The 24,841-nt window shown below is 36.2% G+C and overlaps 1 protein-coding gene across 1 annotated transcript; it reads left to right on the top strand.

Moving 5' to 3' along the window:
* Window positions 1-95: 95 nt before the first annotated feature.
* On the top strand, window positions 96-21,028 carry LOC116012786 (probable inactive ATP-dependent zinc metalloprotease FTSHI 4, chloroplastic). Its single transcript, XM_031252447.1, has 17 exons — window positions 96-531; window positions 1,056-1,311; window positions 2,007-2,382; window positions 4,419-4,677; window positions 6,164-6,295; window positions 6,801-6,875; window positions 6,967-7,092; window positions 7,232-7,341; window positions 7,419-7,497; window positions 7,576-7,713; window positions 7,812-7,923; window positions 8,317-8,480; window positions 8,601-8,706; window positions 8,825-8,901; window positions 19,595-19,738; window positions 19,820-19,988; window positions 20,436-21,028. Exons 1-16 carry the CDS (start codon window positions 262-264, stop codon window positions 19,964-19,966), a joined length of 2,571 nt encoding a protein of 856 aa, XP_031108307.1. The 5' UTR covers window positions 96-261; the 3' UTR covers window positions 19,967-19,988; window positions 20,436-21,028.
* Window positions 21,029-24,841: the final 3,813 nt, after the last annotated feature.

Here is a 24,841-nt window from a genome sequence, read left to right as displayed (position 1 = left end):
TAGTAGGAATTAAATAGTGGACCAAAGCTGCTATTTTGCTAATATTCGTAGTACCGTGTTTGTCATATGTATTACTGTCCTCCCAACAAAATTCCAGACTCCAATTCTATTTACTTGCTGCTTGGACAAGTGAGAAGAGCTTAACGAAGACGGATAAGAGAGACGGAGATTTCTTAGTGTATTCAGCAACACAGCATATACTCCTTTACAGTTTACTTGCACACGATGCACCATTGAAGAAGTGAGAGCTAGAAGAAGAAGATGGTGATTACACCTAATGCCTTGAATCCATTTGACCCATCGACCCATTTGCCAAAACCCCATCTCCGCCCTCCTAAAACCCTATTCTCTAATCCACCCCTTCCGCCGCCATTTCCCAGACATGCTGTCTTCGCCTCTAATTTGCGGCGCAGACAACGTGCCAAGCTCTGTGCCAAACCCACCGCACTTAGAATCACCGCTTGTAAGGCGTCTTCTTCAACGTCGACGAGTTCAAATGCAGTTGGTGAAGACGCCGAGTCGGCTTTCGAGGTGTGTGCTTATCCTCATCAAATGGAAGAATATAAAATGGGCCCATTTTCTGTTCTTTCTTCATACCCTGGATTTGTTCAGGGTTCATGTGCCTACTTACGGAGTTAATACTGTCCCAGAGCTTTACTTGCGCTATTGCCCTATGAAAACCAATGATTTTGTTTTATCTTGCATATGCGATTTAGGAAAACATTACCGTTGCAATACTTTTGACAATTTTGTCTTTCAGACCTCAACAATACTCTTGAATCAACCCCAAAAGGCTCTGAATTTTAGACATTTCTTTAAATAAGGTGAAGCATTGCAAGCTCTATACTAAATAAATTAAGCAGAAGAGTTGATTCAACTTTATGGGAATCAAGTATATGCATTTGAAAGAGGTTAATGATTATATGACTTTTCTGGAATTGTATGCAGCCTAAACTGAAAACAGCAAAAAATGTAAAAAAGCTTTAATGATGACAAACAAATGCTAATTTTGTAGAATTTTTTCTAAACCAATGCATTGGTAAACAAAATTTCAGAAGCTGAAGGAAGCTGAAAGAGAAAGGATAAATAGTTTAGAGGAGTTTGAAAGAAAGGCAAATGTTCAGTTAGAGAGGCAGCTTGTGTTAGCCTCAGAATGGAGCAGGAAGCTGTTGACTATGCGCGGAAAACTGAGAGGGACGGAATGGGACCCTGAGAACTCTCATCGGATAAGTTATAGTGATTTCCAGAGGTTGCTTAACTCAAACAATGTGCAGTTTATGGAGTACTCAAATTATGGTCAGACAGTTTCCGGTTGGTTCTCTCTCAGTGCCCATCTTTGCTTATTATTAAGGTGTTTGTGGGCTTAAGTAGGGAAGGAGCTGGTTTTTTTTTTTTTTTTTTTTAAATAATAAATAACTTTTACTTTTTTTTAAATAATAACTAATAGTAATTTTAATTTTAGATTCCCTGTTTATGGTTAAAAGTCATAAGCTAACAAACAGTGCATCTAATTTGTGAAGATTACTATTTCTGATTCGGCACTTCCATTTCAAGTTTAGTTGAGATGATAAATCATAAACCTGTTACATTTTAGTCCAAGCTTATGAACATACTGTGAAATTAAAAGTTGAGCAAAAGAAGTAAAAACAAAAGGAAGCCCATTATGGCTGATATTAAATTTTCGGTATTTGTTCATATGTTTATTAGTTTATTCAATCTTTCAGTAAAACATCTTTTAGTATGCTATTTTTTTTTGAAAATTTTAATTATTTTGATCCTGTATGTAGTGTTTCTGCCATATTACGATAATGGGAAAACAACTTGTTATGCATGATTATTTAATTTGTTGATAATTGGGTCATTGGGATAAACAGACAGAGGCCCATTACGAATAATATTGAATTTATTGGTATCTGTTCATATATTTATAACTTTATTCCATCTTATCAGTAAGACATGTTTTTAATGTATTATATTTAATTATTGTTCTTTGAGTCTGTGTATAGTGATTCTGCCATATTACAAGGATGGGAAAATGGAAGACCTAAATGAGGATGAAAGAAAGGAAGTTGTATTCAGACGGCACATTGTTGATCGTATGCCAGTGGATTGCTGGAATGATGTTTGGCGGAAGTTGCATCAGCAACTTGTAAATGTTGATGTGTATAATGTGAAAACTGTCCCTTTTGAAGTATATTCAACTGTTGCAGTTGCAGTTGTGTGGTCTATGAGGCTTGCTCTTGCAGTTGCATTGTATATTTGGATTGATAATAAGATGAGACCAATTTATGGAAAACTAATACCTTGTGATTTAGGACCTCCTTCCAAGAAGAAAAATATTCCAATAGAAAATCGTTCTCTGGGTTCATTAGGAAAGAGCAGGTAAGTGAAAGCTAACTGCTTCTTCTTTGCTACTGATTGTCTCCTTATATATTCATGTGTTTCCTATTTCATTTATGTCATATATGTTTAGCAAATGCTTTAGTATGTTCCATTCGGTAAAGCTTGTGATTAAGAATTATGATTCATAATTCATAATCAACTCCAAGTTAATTGTGGACTAATTGACTTAAATAAGTGAAGGATTGTACAATCCATGATCCATTTTCAGAATAATATTTGCCAAACATGTAAAAAGTAGAAAATTTTGTCTATAATCTCCAATCTGAATAACCTGTTTGAATAAGTTTTACTGAACTATGAACTATATGTATGCCTGTACTTGAATCTTTTCCAACTTTTGAGTTATAATGTTATATATATGTGCCTTCTACAAGTTAAAGGAATGAAATGATGGTCACCCTAGTGAGTAATTGGTCCTGAAATTAGGTGTAGGGGGATTAGATTGCAGCTGATTCCTTCAGAAATATTACTATTAAAGTCGAAGCTCTCTCACCTGCAGTCACTAATTCAAGTACATGGAAAGCAATTGCATACTGCATCCTAGGTAGCACAGAAATGGGACATGTAACACATGAAAATGACAATTTTAAAAAAATGTAGGACATGAAATGGTTGGGGGAGGGGAACATGCAAATATAAAAAATATAGCAGCATATTTGCATATATATATTTTTCTTAAATATGCAGAAATATTTATTGTCTACTAGTTCCACAAGTAATACACTATAGGGGTGTATATACACTATACAAAATATGGGGGTATATAGGGTTTGAGCAAGAGATACAAACTCGTGTTTCTTTTGATTTTATTTTTATTTTTTAATTTTAAAAGTAGACCACTATATGTGCCTAGAAATGTGTTTCCTAAAATATTTCGCTTGAAACTGTTTTAATTATGGAAACAGCCTCAGAATGTTTTGGGAAAGTTTTTGGCTAGTTTTCGATATGGAAACATGTATGAAATGTGGAAATGCTCATTCCTAAGAGTTTCTGTGCAACATAGATTACAACCACTGAATTATGAAGTTTATGGGGTGTAATTGTATAGAGTAACACCTAAAAGTATCCTTGAATTACAAATTCTTTGGACTTCAAACCATTGTATTCAGACTTGGTGTCTAAGATGTACTACTCCCAGGTCTATCTTGAAAGTTGAAATCTATTAACTGCTAGTCTATGCAAATATTCATCTAAAAAGCATGCTTTTGCCACCTTTTTGCTTTTTACAGATATTATTTTAACATGCCTCAGTGTTGTTTCTTCCTTGCTATATTAGGAAATGGTTCATTCCTGCCTTATATGTGCTTTAAGTAGAATAAACTTTTAGTTAATGAATGCGGTGTGCTATATGAGACTTTGTAATTGTGTTTCAAAAACTTTAAATGCAACTAACTAAATACCAACACTTAATGCATACAGAAGTATGCACATATATAGCATCCACACAGACAGCCAGAACCTTTTAAGATCCTTCATAATACCTACTTGAAAATTATATATACCTAAAATGTGTGCATGTGAAACCTATTGCCCTTGAATAACTATGTAAGCCTAATAACTAAAAAGTAGATTAGCATAATGCCAACTTGAAGAAAACTGTAAGTGAAGCAATTCAAGGCTTCAAGTTGCAGTGTTGGATTCAATTTGATGCAAAGCAAAATCATAAAGGACAAGCTTGGCCTAGAAAAATGGGGAAAAATAAAAGGAATACTAGAAAAGAAGCAGCTTGCTTGGTCAGTTGACTCTGCTTAGTTACATATTATAATTGAAAGTCAAAAACTTGAACCCAAATTTTGGAGTACCCATTTTATTTTTCCATACTGTGGGTTTTCTTTACCTTACCCTCTAAAATTTTCTTTAGGTGATGCTTTTTGATGAAGATGATATTTAGCATTGCATTTTAAATTTCTTTTCATATCAGTGCCGGCCTGTGCACCTGCAATGTAAAATAAAACTCTGTAGGGGATTTCATTTACCAATTTGGCATTGAGTACTAAACTTTTACTTGATCTTAGGGCAAAATTCATATCAGCAGAAGAAAAAACTGGGGTCACTTTTGATGATTTTGCTGGTCAAGAATATATTAAGAGGGAACTACAAGAGATTGTCCGGATATTGAAGAATGAGGAAGAATTTCGAGATAAGGGGATTTATTGCCCAAAAGGAGTGCTTCTTCATGGTCCTCCTGGAACTGGCAAAACACTTCTGGCAAAAGCCATAGCTGGTGAAGCAGGACTTCCTTTTTTCGCTGCTAGTGGTACTGATTTTGTTGAGGTGAGGGATTTTTCTTGGGTCTTTAAAACTCTTGTATTTTGATGACCTAATTTAAGAATAGAGGACTGCAATTTGGTGATGTGTCCATAGTCAATGGCTATTCTAGAGTGGACCTATGTTGCAGCTCTCTTGGAAGGGTTGATTTTGCTTACCTAACAATTGAAACTAACTTCTATAGATGGTTTTTATAACTGTTGAATAATTTGGAAGCAGCATTTGGAGTGGAAATATGAAATTTACTTAATTTTGAGGGGAGCAAGTTCAAAGGGGATCTTACTAAGGGTCTTATGAAGAATTTTCATAAGTTGTGCATTGATTGTTTTGGATAAGAAAGGTTATAAATTTTAATACGTTTTTTTTTTTTTAAATTTTTTTAAAAATATTTTTTTAAATAAATATAGTCCAAATTTGATTTCAAAAGTGAATAAGTCTATAGTTATGTCAATGTCCTATAGGGACCTCTTAGGCATCCCAGACCATGATTTTCCTCTTATAATATTCTTTTTTTTTTTTTGGTGATGGGGGAAACCTACATTCACTACCCGAGGGTGTGCATTGGGTAAACCCCATCTTGTGACCCTAGCCAGCAAAGGACCACAAGGAGATAAACTAGCCTAGGTTCATAGCTAATCGACTCCAACCAAGAAGGCCAATAGGTCGCTCCTATTGAGAGTCGAACTTGTAACCTTATAGTTATCAAGTCAACAGCTTGACCAACTTGGTTGGGGGTTGCCCCCAAGATGCAAAGATACTGTATGCACATTTTGATGTTTTTCATTTATTTTATTTTATTTGTGTGAAAAACACATTAGTTATTAAAAGGAAGTTTCATTTTTTAAATATTAAAAGAAACATGCTTCTAAAGCTTCTTCCTCAGCATGTTTTTTGGTGAGAAACCGAACTTATAACTTATAAGATCTTTAAATACTACATTTTCTTCAGGTCTCTTATAATTTTTATAACATAAATGTTAAAGAAACATGCTCTTTAAGCTTCCACTACATTTTTAGAGATCTTTTAATGCCTGATGCTTGCAGTTAAGACAATAATGCAGTTAATTAACTAGTGAGAGTTTTGTAGATTTTTATGTGGAGCCCAATACCCCATCTATTTTGTGGTGTAGTGACTATAATATGGGATATTATTCTTGATCCTTTTTGATATCCTAAAATACAAGATCAGAGATTAACTCTAACGCTTGTGAGTTTTGGGAATTCACAAAACCAAATTTACAATGAGTTTGGGTTAAGCAACGATTGTTAGGGACAATGCTTTAAAGTTCAACATTTTTTATTTAAAAAAAAAATTCTCTGGATTTATTATTACCTTAAAATCATGAGATCTTATCAACGATTCAAAGGACTGATCAATGATTGTTTGAAAGACAATAAGTATAGGAGTCAAAGGATGGGTTATTTCCTTCTTGTTATTTGATTTCCTAATGCTTGGGAATCTGCATATCATCTAATTTGAATAATTTTTCCAGATGTTTGTTGGTGTGGCTGCATCACGAGTAAAGGACCTTTTCTCTAGTGCAAGATCCTATGCTCCTTCCATTATTTTCATTGATGAGATAGATGCAATTGGCAGCAAACGCGGTGGACCTGATATTGGAGGGGTATGGTACTCCCAAGTCTCCTATATCTTATGGATTGAAATGCATCTGTTTTACACCCTAATAGTATCTTCTAAGTGTGAACAGTTGGATATTGGATATATAAAGATACTGATAATATCTTCCAAACTTGGTAGATGTAACTTTGAAAAGTTTTTCATGATGACCTAGGAACTTTTGACATCTGACTTTACAAATAGTTGGGTGGAGGAAGTGTTTTGTGTATTTATTTTTAATGTTTTCTTTTACGTATTTTATTTTTTGGGGAAAGAATAGGGCCAGGGTTGGGGGGTGGGGATGGTACACCCAAAAGACGATTTAGTAGACTTGCTTCCACTCTACATTTTTACTTTCTTTATTTTTAATTTTTCATATCTATTAGTTACTTTTTGTTAGATGTTAGCTGAACATTGGGCTCATCCTATTGGCACCAAGTTACATTATGATTTACTTAATAAAGTGTTGACCTGACTGCTTGTTATCTGCCACAATAATTTTGCTTTTCTAGGGTGGTGCTGAAAGGGAACAAGGCCTACTTCAAATACTGACAGAATTGGATGGATTCAAGGTTTCCACATCACAGGTATGCTTGTTTGGTATTATAAATAAATCATGCGTTTTATTATGACAGCAATTGGGGATCTAGTGTTTCCTAACTACTTTTGTTTACTTAGGTCTTAGTTATTGGTGCAACAAATAGATTGGATATCCTTGATCCTGCTCTTCTGCGAAAGGGTCGTTTTGACAAGATTATAAGGGTTGGTTTGCCATCAAAGGATGGTAGATTGGCTATATTGAAGGTGTGGTTCTCTAATACTTTTGGTTTTACCTCCCCCCACGCACACGGGAAGTACAGAAACTGTAAATATGTAAAGAAGCAACTAAGAGATAAATAAATATTTCATTCTTGAATTCTAATTCTTGAAGCAAATATCATAGGTACATGCTCGAAACAAATTTTTCCGCTCTGAAGAAGAGAAGGAGACTTTACTGCAGGAAATTGCAGAAAAGACGGAAGATTTTACTGGGGCAGAACTACAAAATATACTGTACACTCTGTGTAAAACTGTAAATAAGTAGATTTAATCGTTTAGAGAAACAATGCTGACACTAATTAACTAGACAGGAATGAAGCTGGAATATTGACTACCAGGAAAGATTCAGACTACATAGGACGAGAAGAGCTTCTTGAGGCCTTGAAGAGGGTGGGTGATAAGAATTGAGATATGAAACTTTGGTATGTTTGCTTCACATGATACATTCTTATGTCCTCAATATTGCAGCAAATGGGTACATTTGAAACTGGTCAAGAAGATAGTACTGAGGTCCCTGAGGAACTAAAACTGAGACTGGCATATAGAGAAGCTGCTGTTGCTGTTGTTGCATGTTACATTCCAGATCCATACCGGCCCTTTACTGAGGTCATTAAAGATGTTGCATTATTTCAGTCTTATTTATCCTTAAATTCACTTTGCACTAATTTATTTACATTTATCCCCTTGGTTTATTCTCTTTACAGACTGATGTCAACTCCATCCGTAATCAGCCTAATATGCAATATACAGAGAAGGCAGGCAGAGTATTTAAAAAGAAATCAGATTATGTGAATGCAATAGTGCGCGCTTGTGCTCGTGAGTAAAATTCTAGTGCATTTGGTCTCCTTATATCGTGTCTGAAAAGCTTTCATTAATTCATTTTGGGGTACAATTGTATCATAACTCTAGTTGCTGTGTGAAGAAATAAAGGGTTTCAAAGGTGGGTGGCGAAAAAACATCACCTGCTGGAGGTGCTGAATCTTTGTGTAGAACAAGTAAAATATAGACAACATATAAACCAGTTCTATATTGGGGAGAAAGGCGATATGAGAGTCTAGGCTCTCATTACTGTAATTTATAATAATATATGTACATTGTAATGGGTCAAACCAGAGCTTCTACTTATCTAATTCCGTATGTTTATTGTAATGTGTTTTTTTTCCTGTTGATTGTTCTTTTTCTTGGGTAACAAGGATCTTGAACATGCAGCCAGAGTCATTGAGGAAGAGATGTTTGGAGTTGACAATTTGTGCTGGATCTCTGCAAATGCTACTTTAGAAGCTTCCAGGCTTGCAGAAGTTTTGATTCTACAGACAGGAATGACTGCACTCGGGAAGGCTTACTACAGATACCAGAGAGATCTTGTGCCAAATGTGAGTATATCTAATTATCTATGGATTTGTTTCCTTTGACATTTTGGAATTTTGTGGTTGTGTATATTAGCTTTGTCTGGTTACTGAAGTTAAACAAATGATTTATGCTCTTCATTCCAGCTGGCTGCTAAAGTTGAAGTACTCAGAGATGAGTATATTCGTTTTGCTGTGGAGAAATGTACATCTATATTGAAGGAGAACCAAGCTGCTGTAGAGGCAATTACAGGTTCCATTCAGTAATCAAATACAGTAATTAATTTTTGCTGATGCTGCTTGCCTCTATCTACCATCCTCGATGCCATTACTTACTGCAACTATGTTGTGTGCCTCTATATGTTGATAAGATGTTCTACTCGAGAAGGGAGAGATCAAAGCTGATGAAATTTGGAGCATATACAAAAATTACCCTCGAGTACCTCAGGTAGTTCTTGCACTACATGTTGATTAGTTGTGTATTTTAAAATTTTTTTTTTTGGGATAAGGGTCAAATAAGCCCTTGAAGTATTCATGAAAGTGCAATTAAGTGCTCGAACTAGAATAATCTACAATGAGACACCTGGACTTAGAAAAAAAGTGCAATAAACTCCGTTTGACCTGTTATTGCAGGTAGCCTTCAAGTTAAAGGTGATTGGAATGTTACATCAATATGTTTTGATGACTTGAATGCCCAATTCACATTAATAATAATAATAATAATAATAATAATAATAATAATAATTTATTAAAATTAAAAAAATAAATTATTGATAATAATAATGTTATATTTTAATTTTAATAAATTATTATTGTTATTGTTATTTGGCATCCAAATCATCAAAACATATTGATGTAGCATTTCAATCACCTTTAACTTGGAGGTTACCTGCAAGAACACTATAACAGGTCAAATGGGGGTTAATTGCACTTTTTTTCTAAGTTTAGGAGTCTAATTGGAGCTTTTTCTAGTTTGAGGGCTTAATTGCACTTTCATGAATAGTTTAAGGGCTTATTTGACCCTTATCCTTTTTTTTTTTTTTTTTTCATCTTTTGTTTATAATTCCTATTTGTCAAAAACAGAATTTTAGGATATAAATTAGAGACAAGTGACCAGGACTGGAAAATGAAGAAATACTTCTGTGTTTTTTTGGTTCTGTTCATACACACCTATATATACATTCAATGTAAGAAAACAAATCCTGAAATTCTGCCACCTAACTAATAGTTTATACACCCTGAAATTCTGCCACCTAACTAATAGTTTATACACTTATTCTGCACAGCACTACTCCAGTCTGCACACCACTACTGCTGTCTGCACAGCACTACTGTTATCTGCTGCACAGCACTACTGAAATTCTGCCACCATTATTTTAATATATCCTCATATTGACATCCCCCCTCAAATTGATGTGTGTAAGTCCATCAACATCAATTTGCTACTTAGAAACTTGTGTCTTTGGCGTGTTAAAGCCTTTGTAAATACATCAGCCACTTGAAGATCAGTAGTGAGATGAGGCAGAGTGATAACACCTAGTGTAAATGCCTCCCGGATGTAATGACAATCGACTTCTATGTGTTTTGTGCGTTCATGATATACAGGATTTGCTGTAATTTGAATAGCACTTGTATTATCACCGTGAAGTGGAGTAGGACCACTTAGAGGAAATCCAAGTTCAGAAAGAAGACCACGCAACCACACAATTTCTGAACAGGCAGCAGACATTGCTCTATACTCGGCTTCTGTAGAGGATTTAGAAACACTCTCTTGCTTCTTACACTTCCAAGAAATCAAGGCATCTCCAAGAAAAACACACCATCCAGTGATAGACTTCCTAGTATCTGGACAGCCAGCCCAATCTGCATCACTATATGCAGTCAAAGGAAGAGCAGATTGTTTGGGAAAGAATAACCCACGTGTAGGTGACCCAATTAAATATCGAATTATGCGACGAACTGCAGCAAGATGAAGATGTCGAGGTGAGTGCATGAATTTGCTGGCTATATGAACAGCATAGGAGATATCGGGCCTTGTAATCGTTAGGTAGATAAGACTACCAACAAGCTGCCTATACAAAAAAGGATCGGGCAAAAGGTCGCCTTCATCTTTCCGGTATTTAACATTCACCTCCATTGGTGTATCAACAGCAGTAGCATTCTGTAAACCAGCCAGCTCAATGAGATCTTGAATATATTTATGTTGGTTTAGGAGGAAACCATGATCTCCATAGTGAACTTCCNAAGGCACAAGGATTATCTCAGGATTTTGGCTCTGATACCATGTCAAAAACAGAATTTTAGGATATAAATTAGAGACAAGTGACCAGGACTGGAAAATGAAGAAATACTTCTGTGTTTTTTTGGTTCTGTTCATACACACCTATATATACATTCAATGTAAGAAAACAAATCCTGAAATTCTGCCACCTAACTAATAGTTTATACACCCTGAAATTCTGCCACCTAACTAATAGTTTATACACTTATTCTGCACAGCACTACTCCAGTCTGCACACCACTACTGCTGTCTGCACAGCACTACTGTTATCTGCTGCACAGCACTACTGAAATTCTGCCACCATTATTTTAATATATCCTCATATTGACATCCCCCCTCAAATTGATGTGTGTAAGTCCATCAACATCAATTTGCTACTTAGAAACTTGTGTCTTTGGCGTGTTAAAGCCTTTGTAAATACATCAGCCACTTGAAGATCAGTAGTGAGATGAGGCAGAGTGATAACACCTAGTGTAAATGCCTCCCGGATGTAATGACAATCGACTTCTATGTGTTTTGTGCGTTCATGATATACAGGATTTGCTGTAATTTGAATAGCACTTGTATTATCACCGTGAAGTGGAGTAGGACCACTTAGAGGAAATCCAAGTTCAGAAAGAAGACCACGCAACCACACAATTTCTGAACAGGCAGCAGACATTGCTCTATACTCGGCTTCTGTAGAGGATTTAGAAACACTCTCTTGCTTCTTACACTTCCAAGAAATCAAGGCATCTCCAAGAAAAACACACCATCCAGTGATAGACTTCCTAGTATCTGGACAGCCAGCCCAATCTGCATCACTATATGCAGTCAAAGGAAGAGCAGATTGTTTGGGAAAGAATAACCCACGTGTAGGTGACCCAATTAAATATCGAATTATGCGACGAACTGCAGCAAGATGAAGATGTCGAGGTGAGTGCATGAATTTGCTGGCTATATGAACAGCATAGGAGATATCGGGCCTTGTAATCGTTAGGTAGATAAGACTACCAACAAGCTGCCTATACAAAAAAGGATCGGGCAAAAGGTCGCCTTCATCTTTCCGGTATTTAACATTCACCTCCATTGGTGTATCAACAGCAGTAGCATTCTGTAAACCAGCCAGCTCAATGAGATCTTGAATATATTTATGTTGGTTTAGGAGGAAACCATGATCTCCATAGTGAACTTCCAGCCCTAAAAAATATGTTAGGTGCCCAAGATCTTTCATTTTAAATGTACAAGACAGCATATTTTGAAGCTTAGTGATCAGCTCATTATCATTACCGGTGATGATAATATCATCAACATATACTAAGAGAAAGATCATACCGGTGGTTGTCTTGTGAAAGAAGAGTGAAGAATCATATTGACTTTGTGTGAAGGAAAAATTGAGAAGAGTGTTGCGAAACTTCTCAAACCAGGCCCTAGGTGCCTGTTTTAAACCATACAAGGAACGTCTTAGCTTGCAAACCTCATGTGCACCTGTCATTGACATCCCGGGTGGAAGCTTCATGTAAATCTCTTCCTTAAGGTCCCCATTCAAGAAGGCATTTTTTACATCCATCTGATGTAAAGCCCAAGACTGAGAGGAAGCAATAGCAAGTATGGTTCTCACCGTGGTCATCTTAGCAACTGGTGCAAATGTTTCTTCGTAGTCGAGACCATATTCTTGTTTATTTCCAAGAGCGACCAAACGAGCTTTATATCGATCCAAGGAGCCATCAGACTTGAGTTTCACAGTATAGACCCACTTGCTACCAATGGGCTTAACACTTGGGGGACACGAAACAATGTCCCAAGTATGATTTTCTTCAAGTGCTTGAAGTTCTTCTTCCATTGCTTGTTGCCAACACTTATGTTCCATAGCGTTTTTATAACAAGTGGGGATAGAGATAGAAGATAACACAGTAGACATAGCCACAGGGCTTGAAAAACCATACCTTTCAACGGGTTTGTGAGGTCTAGAGCTTCTACGAAGAGGAGGAGGATCAATAGAACTGGGTAGAACAGAATCAGTTGTCGCAGGTTGATGTGAAGGAGCCGAAGTGAGACCTGTAAGAGGATCAGAAGCAGGAGAAGTGCGTCTATGATAAACAAAATCAGATTTGAACCGATGTACAGGTGTTGGTGATGCAGAGAAATGTGGTAAAGTAGATAGAGAAGGGAGTTCTGAAGTCTGTTGAGTGCTAAAGAAAGACTGATTTTCAAAGAAAATGACATTCCTAGAGACACGAGTTCGTCGGGCATGAGGATCATAGCAAAGAAATCCTTTTTGCGTTCCAGCATAACCTAAGAAAGCACACTTAACAGATTGGGCAGTAAGTTTATTCCTCTCATGTGTAGGAAGATGCACAAAACAAACACATCCAAAAACATGGAGATTGGAATAATTTGGTGCATGTCCAACTAAATAAAAATAAGGTGAATTATTGTTCAAGTTAGGGGATGGTAATCTATTAATTAAATAAACTGCAGTAGCTAAAGCTTCACACCAAAATTGAGGAGGAACGCAAGACTCAATTAGAAGAGTGCGAACAACATCAAGAAGATGTCGGTTCTTTCTTTCAGCCACACCGTTTTGTTGTGGAGTGAAAGGACAAGAACGCTGAGAAATGATCCCATGACTTTGAAGAAAAACTTGAAACTCACTTGACATATATTCCCCACCCGAATCAGACTGTAAGATTATGATTTTAGCAGAAAACTGTGTTTCAATTAAAGCAAGAAAGACCTTGAATACAGAGAAAACCTCACTCTTAGTCCTAAGAAGATATACCCAAGGAAAACGAGTGAAATCATCAATAAATGTCACAAAGTATTTGTAATGTTCATGAGAGATTACGGGTGCAATCCCCCATACATCAGTATGCACGAGTTCAAAAGGTTTGGTGGTATGGGTTTGATGTCGTGGAAAAGGAAGAGTTTTGCTTTTTCCAAGTTTACAGGATGCACAATCAACAACATCATCATTAGAAGAAAGGTTTTTATTCCCAAGTAAACCAGATTTAAGCAAGATTCGAAGTACATGAGAATTAGGATGTCCTAAACGTCTATGCCACACCTGATTATTACTTTGGACAGCATTACAAGCAACATAATTTGACACTGGAGGGGGAGACAAAAACAAGGGAAAAAGACGTCCCACTTTAGGCCCCTTCGCGATCATTTTCCCGGACACTTGATCCTGCACAAAACAACCAGATTTTGAAAATTGAACGGTGCAATTACTGTCAACTAATTGTCCGACAGATATAAGATTAGTAGACAGCTTAGGAGACACAAAAACATTATTTAAAAAAGCTGAAATATCACCAACAGCTGTGATAGGTAAGGAATTTCCATCTGCTGTATGAATCTGAAGATCTCCACTATACTTTTGAACATTTTTTAAAGGCAAGGCAGTGTTGGTCATGTGATGGGAAGCACCAGAATCAAAATACCAAGGCTTAGAATCAGAATTATTGTTACCTGAAAGACCAAAGGCTGATAGGGCAGAAACTATCATTTGTTGGACCATTTCAGGAGTAATAGTAGACTGTCCAGCATTGGAGGCAGTAGAGGGACCAACTGAGACATTGTAGGCAGTTTCATGTTTCTTTGGAGGCCGAATGGAACACTCTTTGATGATATGCCCTGCTTTCTTACAATAATTGTAGAATTTTTTAGTACAATTAGTGGCAAAGTGACCAAAATTCTTGCAACTATAACACTGGACATTAGTCATATCTCTGCCTCCGTTAGGTCTCCTTTGGGCAGCGTAGACAACCGGAATTGGAGCAGAATTTTGAGCTTTCTGCTCCAAGACAGCCAGTGTAGTGAGCCGTTGTTCTTCCCTGAGAAGCTCCCCTACACAAATATCCATTGAAGGAACTAACTGTCTATTCATCAGGTTAGACCTGATTGTTTCAAACTCCCCCCTTAACTTCATTAGAAACTGATCACGTTTGCTGGTTTCATGGACACTTTGTACAGCAGATAGTCCTTCAGGAGGAACATTTGCATAGACAATATCAGTGTATTCAAACCAAAGAGTTTCAAAGGAAGAATAAAACTCTTGGATTGACATACTCCCTTGACTGAGTTGTCCCAACTCGAGCTCCAATTGAAACCTTCGTGCTGAGTTGTTTTGGTTGTAAACTTTCTTCAAGTAATCCCACATTCCTCTAGAGGTCTTATAAGGCTTGAGATTGATAAGTATGGAGGGTTCCACACTTCCAAGAATCCAGGACATAATCTGAGCATCCTTCACCTCCCATTTTGCATATTTCTCCTTCTCCTTTTCTTTGTCAAGTGCAGAATCACTCCCATTGATATGACTCCATAATTCTTTTCCCTTGACAAAGAGCTCAAATTGGAATGCCCAGGCAGAATAATTTTTGCCATTCAATCGAACAATAAAATTTTCAGATCTTTCCAAAGACATGATTCGATCAGAAACAAGAATAGGTCCAAGAAACTAGGATAGTAGGCTACGAGTGATGCAAAGAAAACACTACGATCTTGGAGCAAGAGTGCAAGACAAGGAACAAGACACAAGGATTATCTCAGGATTTTGGCTATGAGTGATACAAGATCACAAAAAAACACTACGATCTTAGACNAGATTTAAGCAAGATTCGAAGTACATGAGAATTAGGATGTCCTAAACGTCTATGCCACACCTGATTATTACTTTGGACAGCATTACAAGCAACATAATTTGACACTGGAGGGGGAGACAAAAACAAGGGAAAAAGACGTCCCACTTTAGGCCCCTTCGCGATCATTTTCCCGGACACTTGATCCTGCACAAAACAACCAGATTTTGAAAATTGAACGGTGCAATTACTGTCAACTAATTGTCCGACAGATATAAGATTAGTAGACAGCTTAGGAGACACAAAAACATTATTTAAAAAAGCTGAAATATCACCAACAGCTGTGATAGGTAAGGAATTTCCATCTGCTGTATGAATCTGAAGATCTCCACTATACTTTTGAACATTTTTTAAAGGCAAGGCAGTGTTGGTCATGTGATGGGAAGCACCAGAATCAAAATACCAAGGCTTAGAATCAGAATTATTGTTACCTGAAAGACCAAAGGCTGATAGGGCAGAAACTATCATTTGTTGGACCATTTCAGGAGTAATAGTAGACTGTCCAGCATTGGAGGCAGTAGAGGGACCAACTGAGACATTGTAGGCAGTTTCATGTTTCTTTGGAGGCCGAATGGAACACTCTTTGATGATATGCCCTGCTTTCTTACAATAATTGTAGAATTTTTTAGTACAATTAGTGGCAAAGTGACCAAAATTCTTGCAACTATAACACTGGACATTAGTCATATCTCTGCCTCCGTTAGGTCTCCTTTGGGCAGCGTAGACAACCGGAATTGGAGCAGAATTTTGAGCTTTCTGCTCCAAGACAGCCAGTGTAGTGAGCCGTTGTTCTTCCCTGAGAAGCTCCCCTACACAAATATCCATTGAAGGAACTAACTGTCTATTCATCAGGTTAGACCTGATTGTTTCAAACTCCCCCCTTAACTTCATTAGAAACTGATCACGTTTGCTGGTTTCATGGACACTTTGTACAGCAGATAGTCCTTCAGGAGGAACATTTGCATAGACAATATCAGTGTATTCAAACCAAAGAGTTTCAAAGGAAGAATAAAACTCTTGGATTGACATACTCCCTTGACTGAGTTGTCCCAACTCGAGCTCCAATTGAAACCTTCGTGCTGAGTTGTTTTGGTTGTAAACTTTCNAAACTCTTGGATTGACATACTCCCTTGACTGAGTTGTCCCAACTCGAGCTCCAATTGAAACCTTCGTGCTGAGTTGTTTTGGTTGTAAACTTTCTTCAAGTAATCCCACATTCCTCTAGAGGTCTTATAAGGCTTGAGATTGATAAGTATGGAGGGTTCCACACTTCCAAGAATCCAGGACATAATCTGAGCATCCTTCACCTCCCATTTTGCATATTTCTCCTTCTCCTTTTCTTTGTCAAGTGCAGAATCACTCCCATTGATATGACTCCATAATTCTTTTCCCTTGACAAAGAGCTCAAATTGGAATGCCCAGGCAGAATAATTTTTGCCATTCAATCGAACAATAAAATTTTCAGATCTTTCCAAAGACATGATTCGATCAGAAACAAGAATAGGTCCAAGAAACTAGGATAGTAGGCTACGAGTGATGCAAAGAAAACACTACGATCTTGGAGCAAGAGTGCAAGACAAGGAACAAGACACAAGGATTATCTCAGGATTTTGGCTATGAGTGATACAAGATCACAAAAAAACACTACGATCTTAGACCAAGACAAGAAAAAAGGCACAAGGATTATCTCAGGATTTTGGCTCTGATACCATGTCAAAAACAGAATTTTAGGATATAAATTAGAGACAAGTGACCAGGACTGGAAAATGAAGAAATACTTCTGTGTTTTTTTGGTTCTGTTCATACACACCTATATATACATTCAATGTAAGAAAACAAATCCTGAAATTCTGCCACCTAACTAATAGTTTATACACCCTGAAATTCTGCCACCTAACTAATAGTTTATACACTTATTCTGCACAGCACTACTCCAGTCTGCACACCACTACTGCTGTCTGCACAGCACTACTGTTATCTGCTGCACAGCACTACTGAAATTCTGCCACCATTATTTTAATATATCCTCATATTGACACTATTAAGATAGGTTTTCCAGTGTAGCAGATGTGCATAACATATTGGATGGCCCTCTGTTTGAAATAATTGAGTTTTGAGATAAGATTGCCTTAAATTCTAGCTTTCAGACCATGGTTCTTTGATAATTATCATGTTGATATTCAGTATGAATCAATGGTCAATAATTTCTAACTACACATACGAAGTGCACATTTGATAAGTAATTTATGTGTTTTCCCCATTTAACAATCATAAGAATAAAAGTTAACTCATTGCTTGCAGAACATGAAAATACAGTGCAACTAGGAATAGACTGTATTGGGAATGAGCATGCTATTGTAAACTTCAAAAGTCATAGCTTTGATGTGTGTGTGTGTGTGTTTGTTGTTGTTTTTTTTTTTTTTNATGATATGCCCTGCTTTCTTACAATAATTGTAGAATTTTTTAGTACAATTAGTGGCAAAGTGACCAAAATTCTTGCAACTATAACACTGGACATTAGTCATATCTCTGCCTCCGTTAGGTCTCCTTTGGGCAGCGTAGACAACCGGAATTGGAGCAGAATTTTGAGCTTTCTGCTCCAAGACAGCCAGTGTAGTGAGCCGTTGTTCTTCCCTGAGAAGCTCCCCTACACAAATATCCATTGAAGGAACTAACTGTCTATTCATCAGGTTAGACCTGATTGTTTCAAACTCCCCCCTTAACTTCATTAGAAACTGATCACGTTTGCTGGTTTCATGGACACTTTGTACAGCAGATAGTCCTTCAGGAGGAACATTTGCATAGACAATATCAGTGTATTCAAACCAAAGAGTTTCAAAGGAAGAATAAAACTCTTGGATTGACATACTCCCTTGACTGAGTTGTCCCAACTCGAGCTCCAATTGAAACCTTCGTGCTGAGTTGTTTTGGTTGTAAACTTTCTTCAAGTAATCCCACATTCCTCTAGAGGTCTTATAAGGCTTGAGATTGATAAGTATGGAGGGTTCCACACTTCCAAGAATCCAGGACATAATCTGAGCATCCTTCACCTCCCATTTTGCATATTTCTCCTTCTCCTTTTCTTTGTCAAGTGCAGAATCACTCCCATTGATATGACTCCATAATTCTTTTCCCTTGACAAAGAGCTCAAATTGGAATGCCCAGGCAGAATAATTTTTGCCATTCAATCGAACAATAAAATTTTCAGATCTTTCCAAAGACATGATTCGATCAGAAACAAGAATAGGTCCAAGAAACTAGGATAGTAGGCTACGAGTGATGCAAAGAAAACACTACGATCTTGGAGCAAGAGTGCAAGACAAGGAACAAGACACAAGGATTATCTCAGGATTTTGGCTATGAGTGATACAAGATCACAAAAAAACACTACGATCTTAGACCAAGACAAGAAAAAAGGCACAAGGATTATCTCAGGATTTTGGCTCTGATACCATGTCAAAAACAGAATTTTAGGATATAAATTAGAGACAAGTGACCAGGACTGGAAAATGAAGAAATACTTCTGTGTTTTTTTGGTTCTGTTCATACACACCTATATATACATTCAATGTAAGAAAACAAATCCTGAAATTCTGCCACCTAACTAATAGTTTATACACCCTGAAATTCTGCCACCTAACTAATAGTTTATACACTTATTCTGCACAGCACTACTCCAGTCTGCACACCACTACTGCTGTCTGCACAGCACTACTGTTATCTGCTGCACAGCACTACTGAAATTCTGCCACCATTATTTTAATATATCCTCATATTGACACTATTAAGATAGGTTTTCCAGTGTAGCAGATGTGCATAACATATTGGATGGCCCTCTGTTTGAAATAATTGAGTTTTGAGATAAGATTGCCTTAAATTCTAGCTTTCAGACCATGGTTCTTTGATAATTATCATGTTGATATTCAGTATGAATCAATGGTCAATAATTTCTAACTACACATACGAAGTGCACATTTGATAAGTAATTTATGTGTTTTCCCCATTTAACAATCATAAGAATAAAAGTTAACTCATTGCTTGCAGAACATGAAAATACAGTGCAACTAGGAATAGACTGTATTGGGAATGAGCATGCTATTGTAAACTTCAAAAGTCATAGCTTTGATGTGTGTGTGTGTGTGTTTGTTGTTGTTTTTTTTTTTTTTGTTTTTTTATTTTTTCGGAACACTAATTTGGAAAGATTTCTGATTTCTGGATTTTAATTCTTTGTTTTCCAGCCAACTGTGAGGCCAATTGACGAATATGGAGCCCTTATATATGCTGGAAGATGGGGAATCCATGGTGCTTCACTTCCAGGGAGGGTGACTTTTGCTCCCGGAAATGTTGGATTTTCAACCTTTGGTGCATCTCGTCCAATGGAGGTTAGGACTAAAAACACTTCTCATTGCTTTGGTACAGTGTCTTGTAGACTGAATCTTCTATGTTGTGTTATTTATGCACAGACACAGATAATCAGTGATGAGACATGGAAGCTAGTAGATGAAGTATGGGATAAAAGAGTTGAGGAAATTAAAGCTGAGGCTTCTTTGGAAGTTGAAGAAGAAAATGAAGAGAAGCCTCAAGTTCTTCTATCCAGTCATTTCCTATAGCATGTGATATTAGTTTTAGCAGGTAAACAAATCTGCATTTCTAATCATGCAAGTGTTTTGCTTATGTATGTGCAAGGGAACAAAATTGCATGGATGCTTCAATTTTCCTGAGATCATTCCACCATCGTAGAAATGCACATGCAGAAGCTTACTGATTAGTATTGTTCAATTTTTTACTCCCATTATTAAAAGAGGAATGAAGCCAATATTGTAATTTGTAGATAGAATGCGGAAATTGGATTAGGTAGCTCAGGTAGTCAGATTCTATATGAATCTCTTGATAAGTATGGAGTACTAAAGAAGAAGCTCTTTAATCTCATCTTCAAAAGAGCAACAGTTGCACTATGGGATAGGACTTTGTAGATTGAACCCTAACTCTATTCCAATCCTTTCCCTACTCACTAGTTTATCTCCATCTCTGAATTTTTTTATTTTTATTTATTTATTTATTTTTTTTTTTTGTGTGTAGGATTTCAGTGGTTTTTGTTTTCCTTGAAAGGAGATGTGTCATCTGTGCTGTGCAGATGGTTTAAAAATTTATGTGGGTAGCTATTATCTACCTGAACGAACTCATGGAGTGTTACAAGTGAGAGTTTAAACAGTTGGAGTTTTGAGAAGCAGCTTAGGACATCTACCGCAACTGCTACTGAAACTGTTACTAGTATATAGAGGAGGGAAAGAGTTAGTACAGTACCAGATTTTATGATAACTGATACAGCATTTGGAGTTTAACTTCTTTTTTTGTGATAGCTTCTTAAAGTTGGTAGTGGGAGGGATATGGCTCGAAGGGAAAATATACAGATTGTTCGTCTTCATTTGTAAGAATTTATTAAAGTCTACTTTAGTAGTCCCGCAGAAAAAATCAATAGGGCTGATAAGTGATAACTGTGGAATGAGTGATGTAATACTGTTATATATTATGTATGTCACAATTACACAAACACAAAGTAGTCTTGTTTACAACACCCATATTTTATGAGCGTGTATTCTTGGCTTTCCTTTCACCTCATTTTTGGTGTTAAAGGGACTGAGTTATGAAGAAAACTTTACATTTTATTCTCATTTACTATCGTTACATGCATTATTAATCTGGAGTTTCGATTAGATTGCCTTGTAAACATTCATCTTGCATGGGGTTTGAGTTATTTAGATTTGTACCAAATATCTAAATACTGTACATGTTACCTTTGGCTTGAATTCTTGGAATTTCAGTACTTTAGATTGGTTGGCTCTGAAGATTCTTTAAATTTATCACTGATCCTGTTTTATATGGACAAATGATCATCAAAAGCGGTTATAAAACTGCATGGAATTGGTGATGGAGATTGTTGGAAGTGAGTTGTTATGCCATGGACCTGGGCAAGGTGGAACGGGTCTATGTTCATAATTTCATAACCCCATGTTCACAATTTCATAATCCCATGTTCACAATTTTATAACTTCATATTCACAATTTCATAATTTCATGTTCACAAATTCATAGCTCTACGTTCATAATTTCATGTTCATAAATTCATAGCTTTACGTTCATAATTTCATAACTCTATGTTCAACAGTATCAAAACTCTATGTTCAACAATATAACAAAATTATTGAATTTATATAACAAAATTGTGAATATAGAGTTCAAAAGTTATTGAATAATGTAATTTTGTATATTGAGATCTAAAATTGTAAATATGGATTTTAAAATTGTAAATATAGAGTTCTAAAATTGTGAACATAGAGTTCTAAATTTGTGAACAAAGACCCGGACTCACCTTGCAAAGTGGACCCTGGTCCATAGCATAATTTGCCGTTGGAAGTAATACTGTCAAAGTGGGCCGAAACTTGCGGGTTGGTCTGCACCCGCCCCGTGGTGAGATGGGTTAGGGCTACAAAAAAGATGGTCCACTAAGGCCCGCGACCCGCCACTTTTTTTTTTTTTTTTAATAAAAAATATATATATTCATGTGTACACACTATAATTAAAAAAAAAAGAGCAAAATTAAAAGCCTGCGGGCCGGCTCAGGGGACCCGCCAACCCGTGTGGGGCGGACTAAGGTTGTATGAATCCTCGCCCGCGGGCCTAGCAGGCCGGCCCACAGTGGAACGGGTCGACCCGCTTTAACAGTACCAGTTGGAAGCGGAGAGTGGTTTGCTTATTTAATTTTCTGAGATTGAAAAGGGGAGGCTAAGAACATTGAAGAATTTTTAAGAGTTTTCATTCTCTTTAATCTTGCTCTTCTTTATTTAGCCAATTTACATAGATGAGATACATAAGGACAAATTATCCGGTGGACTCGAATCTAAAATACACAATTTACATATTAAATGCTCACAATTTATATATACCGAATGTTCATAATTTGAATTGTGAACATTCCGGGGTTGGTTTTATAATTTTTGTGACCCCGTTCTTGTAAATAAACGAGGCCCTGCCCCTCAAAATTAAACAAGAAACTAAATAGGGAAAATGACACTTTTTCCCCCTATGTTATGCGCATATAGCACTTTTCCCCCCTGTGTTATTAAAGTGACAGTTTTCCCCCCCTGAAATGTTAAATTGACATTGTTACCCTTAAAAATAATTATTTCATTTATTTTTCTTCTCCAACAAATTATTACTTATATGTATGGATGATCACGATTCGGTTCGAACCTAACCAAACACTGTAGCAATCGTACCGAAATAGTATGAACGGTTCTGGTTACGATTCAGAACCAAAAAATAAAATTAAATAATTGTTGAATCATGAACCGGAACTTAACCACAATCATATATAGTGACAATGATCAAACACTTATTTTCATAAATCGGTACGGTTCGGTTCTAATTTCGATTTTGAACCGCCAATCAAAACTTATTTATTTATTTATTTTTATAATTTTATTTCTTATTTAAAAAATAGTCTAAATTCAACAATTATTTTATTTTATTTTTTCGGTTATGAATCGTAACTGTAACCGTCTATACTATTTAAGTTCAATTGCTACAGTGTTCGATTAAGTTCGTATCGAACCGTGATCTTCTATACATATTAGTAATATAAATTGGTTGGAAAATAAAAATAAATGAAATAGTTATTTTAAGGGCAAAAATGTCAATTTAACATTATAGGGGAGAAAACTACCACTTTTAAAATAACTTAGGGTGAAAAACTGTCACTTTAATAACACGGGGGGAAAAATGCTATAAGCACATAACATAGGGGGAAAAAGTGCCATTTTTTCAAACTAAATAAGGAGCTATCAAAGTCATTATAAAATTTAGTTGAAAGAGGCAAGACATTTAGAAGCTATCAAAGCCATTCTAAAATTTAGCAGCCTGTTAATCTTGGCATCTGTTTATTTTAAAGATTTTATTTACTAAACTTTGCACACAGCTTGACACAAGAATGCTATAGTTTTCAATGTGTATAAAATCTAAATCTAAAAATTCTTTTTTTGAGAAAAAATCTAAAAATTCTTATTACTGCTACTGTAAAGATCTCAATCCTCGATGGTATGGCACCAGAATATGATAAACGAAAAGAACGTCACCTATGAAAGAAATCGATAACATCCATGGTTTTCATAGCAAACAACAAAATCGAAAATTCAAGGATTTCAATTTTCCCTTCCAAATCAAGCACGAGGAGAAACTCTAAGCCCTGTTGCTGCAAATTCCTGGGTTGCAAAGCATTTGCCGTCATTTCCCGAGAGATAGAGCAACTATTATTGCACGTCTCAAAATGTATTGCATCAGAGCAAATATCATTTTTAGTCCCTCAACTATAATATATGTATCAATTTTGGTCCTTGACTATTAAAAATTTCAAATTAGGTGCATGACTATTCAATTTGTATCACATTTATTTCAAATTAGGTGCATGACTATTCAATTTGTATCACATTTAGTCCTTGACTATTAACATTTTCAAATTAGGTGCATGACTATTCATTTTGTATCACATTTGGTCCTGCCGTTAAATTTTCCGGTCAAATTTCCGGCGAAACTACCAAACATTTTGTAGAGGAAACTATAAAGCCTTTAAACTAGGAAATTACCAAACATTGCAAAGGAAGAAGAACCAAATTCAACCGGTACGTATTTCACTTCAGAACATCAATCTTGTCCTAAAGCTTGACATTAAAAAATCTGGGAATGGTTTCCACCGGTACGTATTTCACTTCTATATTAAAAAGAAATAAAATGCCAAGCGTGTATAATTGTTGTTTGGAACGATGGCCTTTAACCACGGGTCATCCTAATTATAACACTTGCATTCGAATATTTTGTTCTAGTGATATACGCTTAATGTATGGGGCTCAGAAGGGTGGTAGTTGCTTTACCGTAACAATACAGCTATATTGATAGTGGCTAATTACAAAGTGCGTGATTGCCCAGTATTTTTCGAGCATAGTCTCGAGCAATATTAATATCTTCATGATGGCAGGCTGGGCAATATAAGGTTAGGGATATTATATAGTATTTTTTTTGTTTTTGTTTTTGAGTATATAGTATATGCTCAGCATGATAATACCAACATCCTTGACCTTCTGTTTGGAATGGTAACAGTAATGCTATCAGACCACAATTTACTTGGCGGATATATATATATATAGCGTCATAATCAGGTGTGGCCGCCCTTTAACGTGCGGTCAGTGCGACCGCACCACTATGTATACAAATATACATCACTCAATGTTAGGGAGTTATGGTGCATTATTTTGGGTGTGTGGTGTGTTTTTTTGGTGTTTTTGTGTATTTTCATTGTAGTGCGTTTTCTAACATTGAGTGGTGTATTTTCTAACATTGAGTGGTGTGAACCGCACAGGAAGACATATATATATATATATATATATATATATATATATATATATATATATATATATATATATATATATATATAT

This window comes from Ipomoea triloba, chromosome 3, assembly GCF_003576645.1.
Source record: "Ipomoea triloba cultivar NCNSP0323 chromosome 3, ASM357664v1".
NCBI classification, from domain to species: Eukaryota; Viridiplantae; Streptophyta; class Magnoliopsida; order Solanales; family Convolvulaceae; genus Ipomoea; species Ipomoea triloba.
Note: the sequence above shows the minus strand (reverse complement) of the source record. Positions and strands in the feature narration are given on the sequence as shown.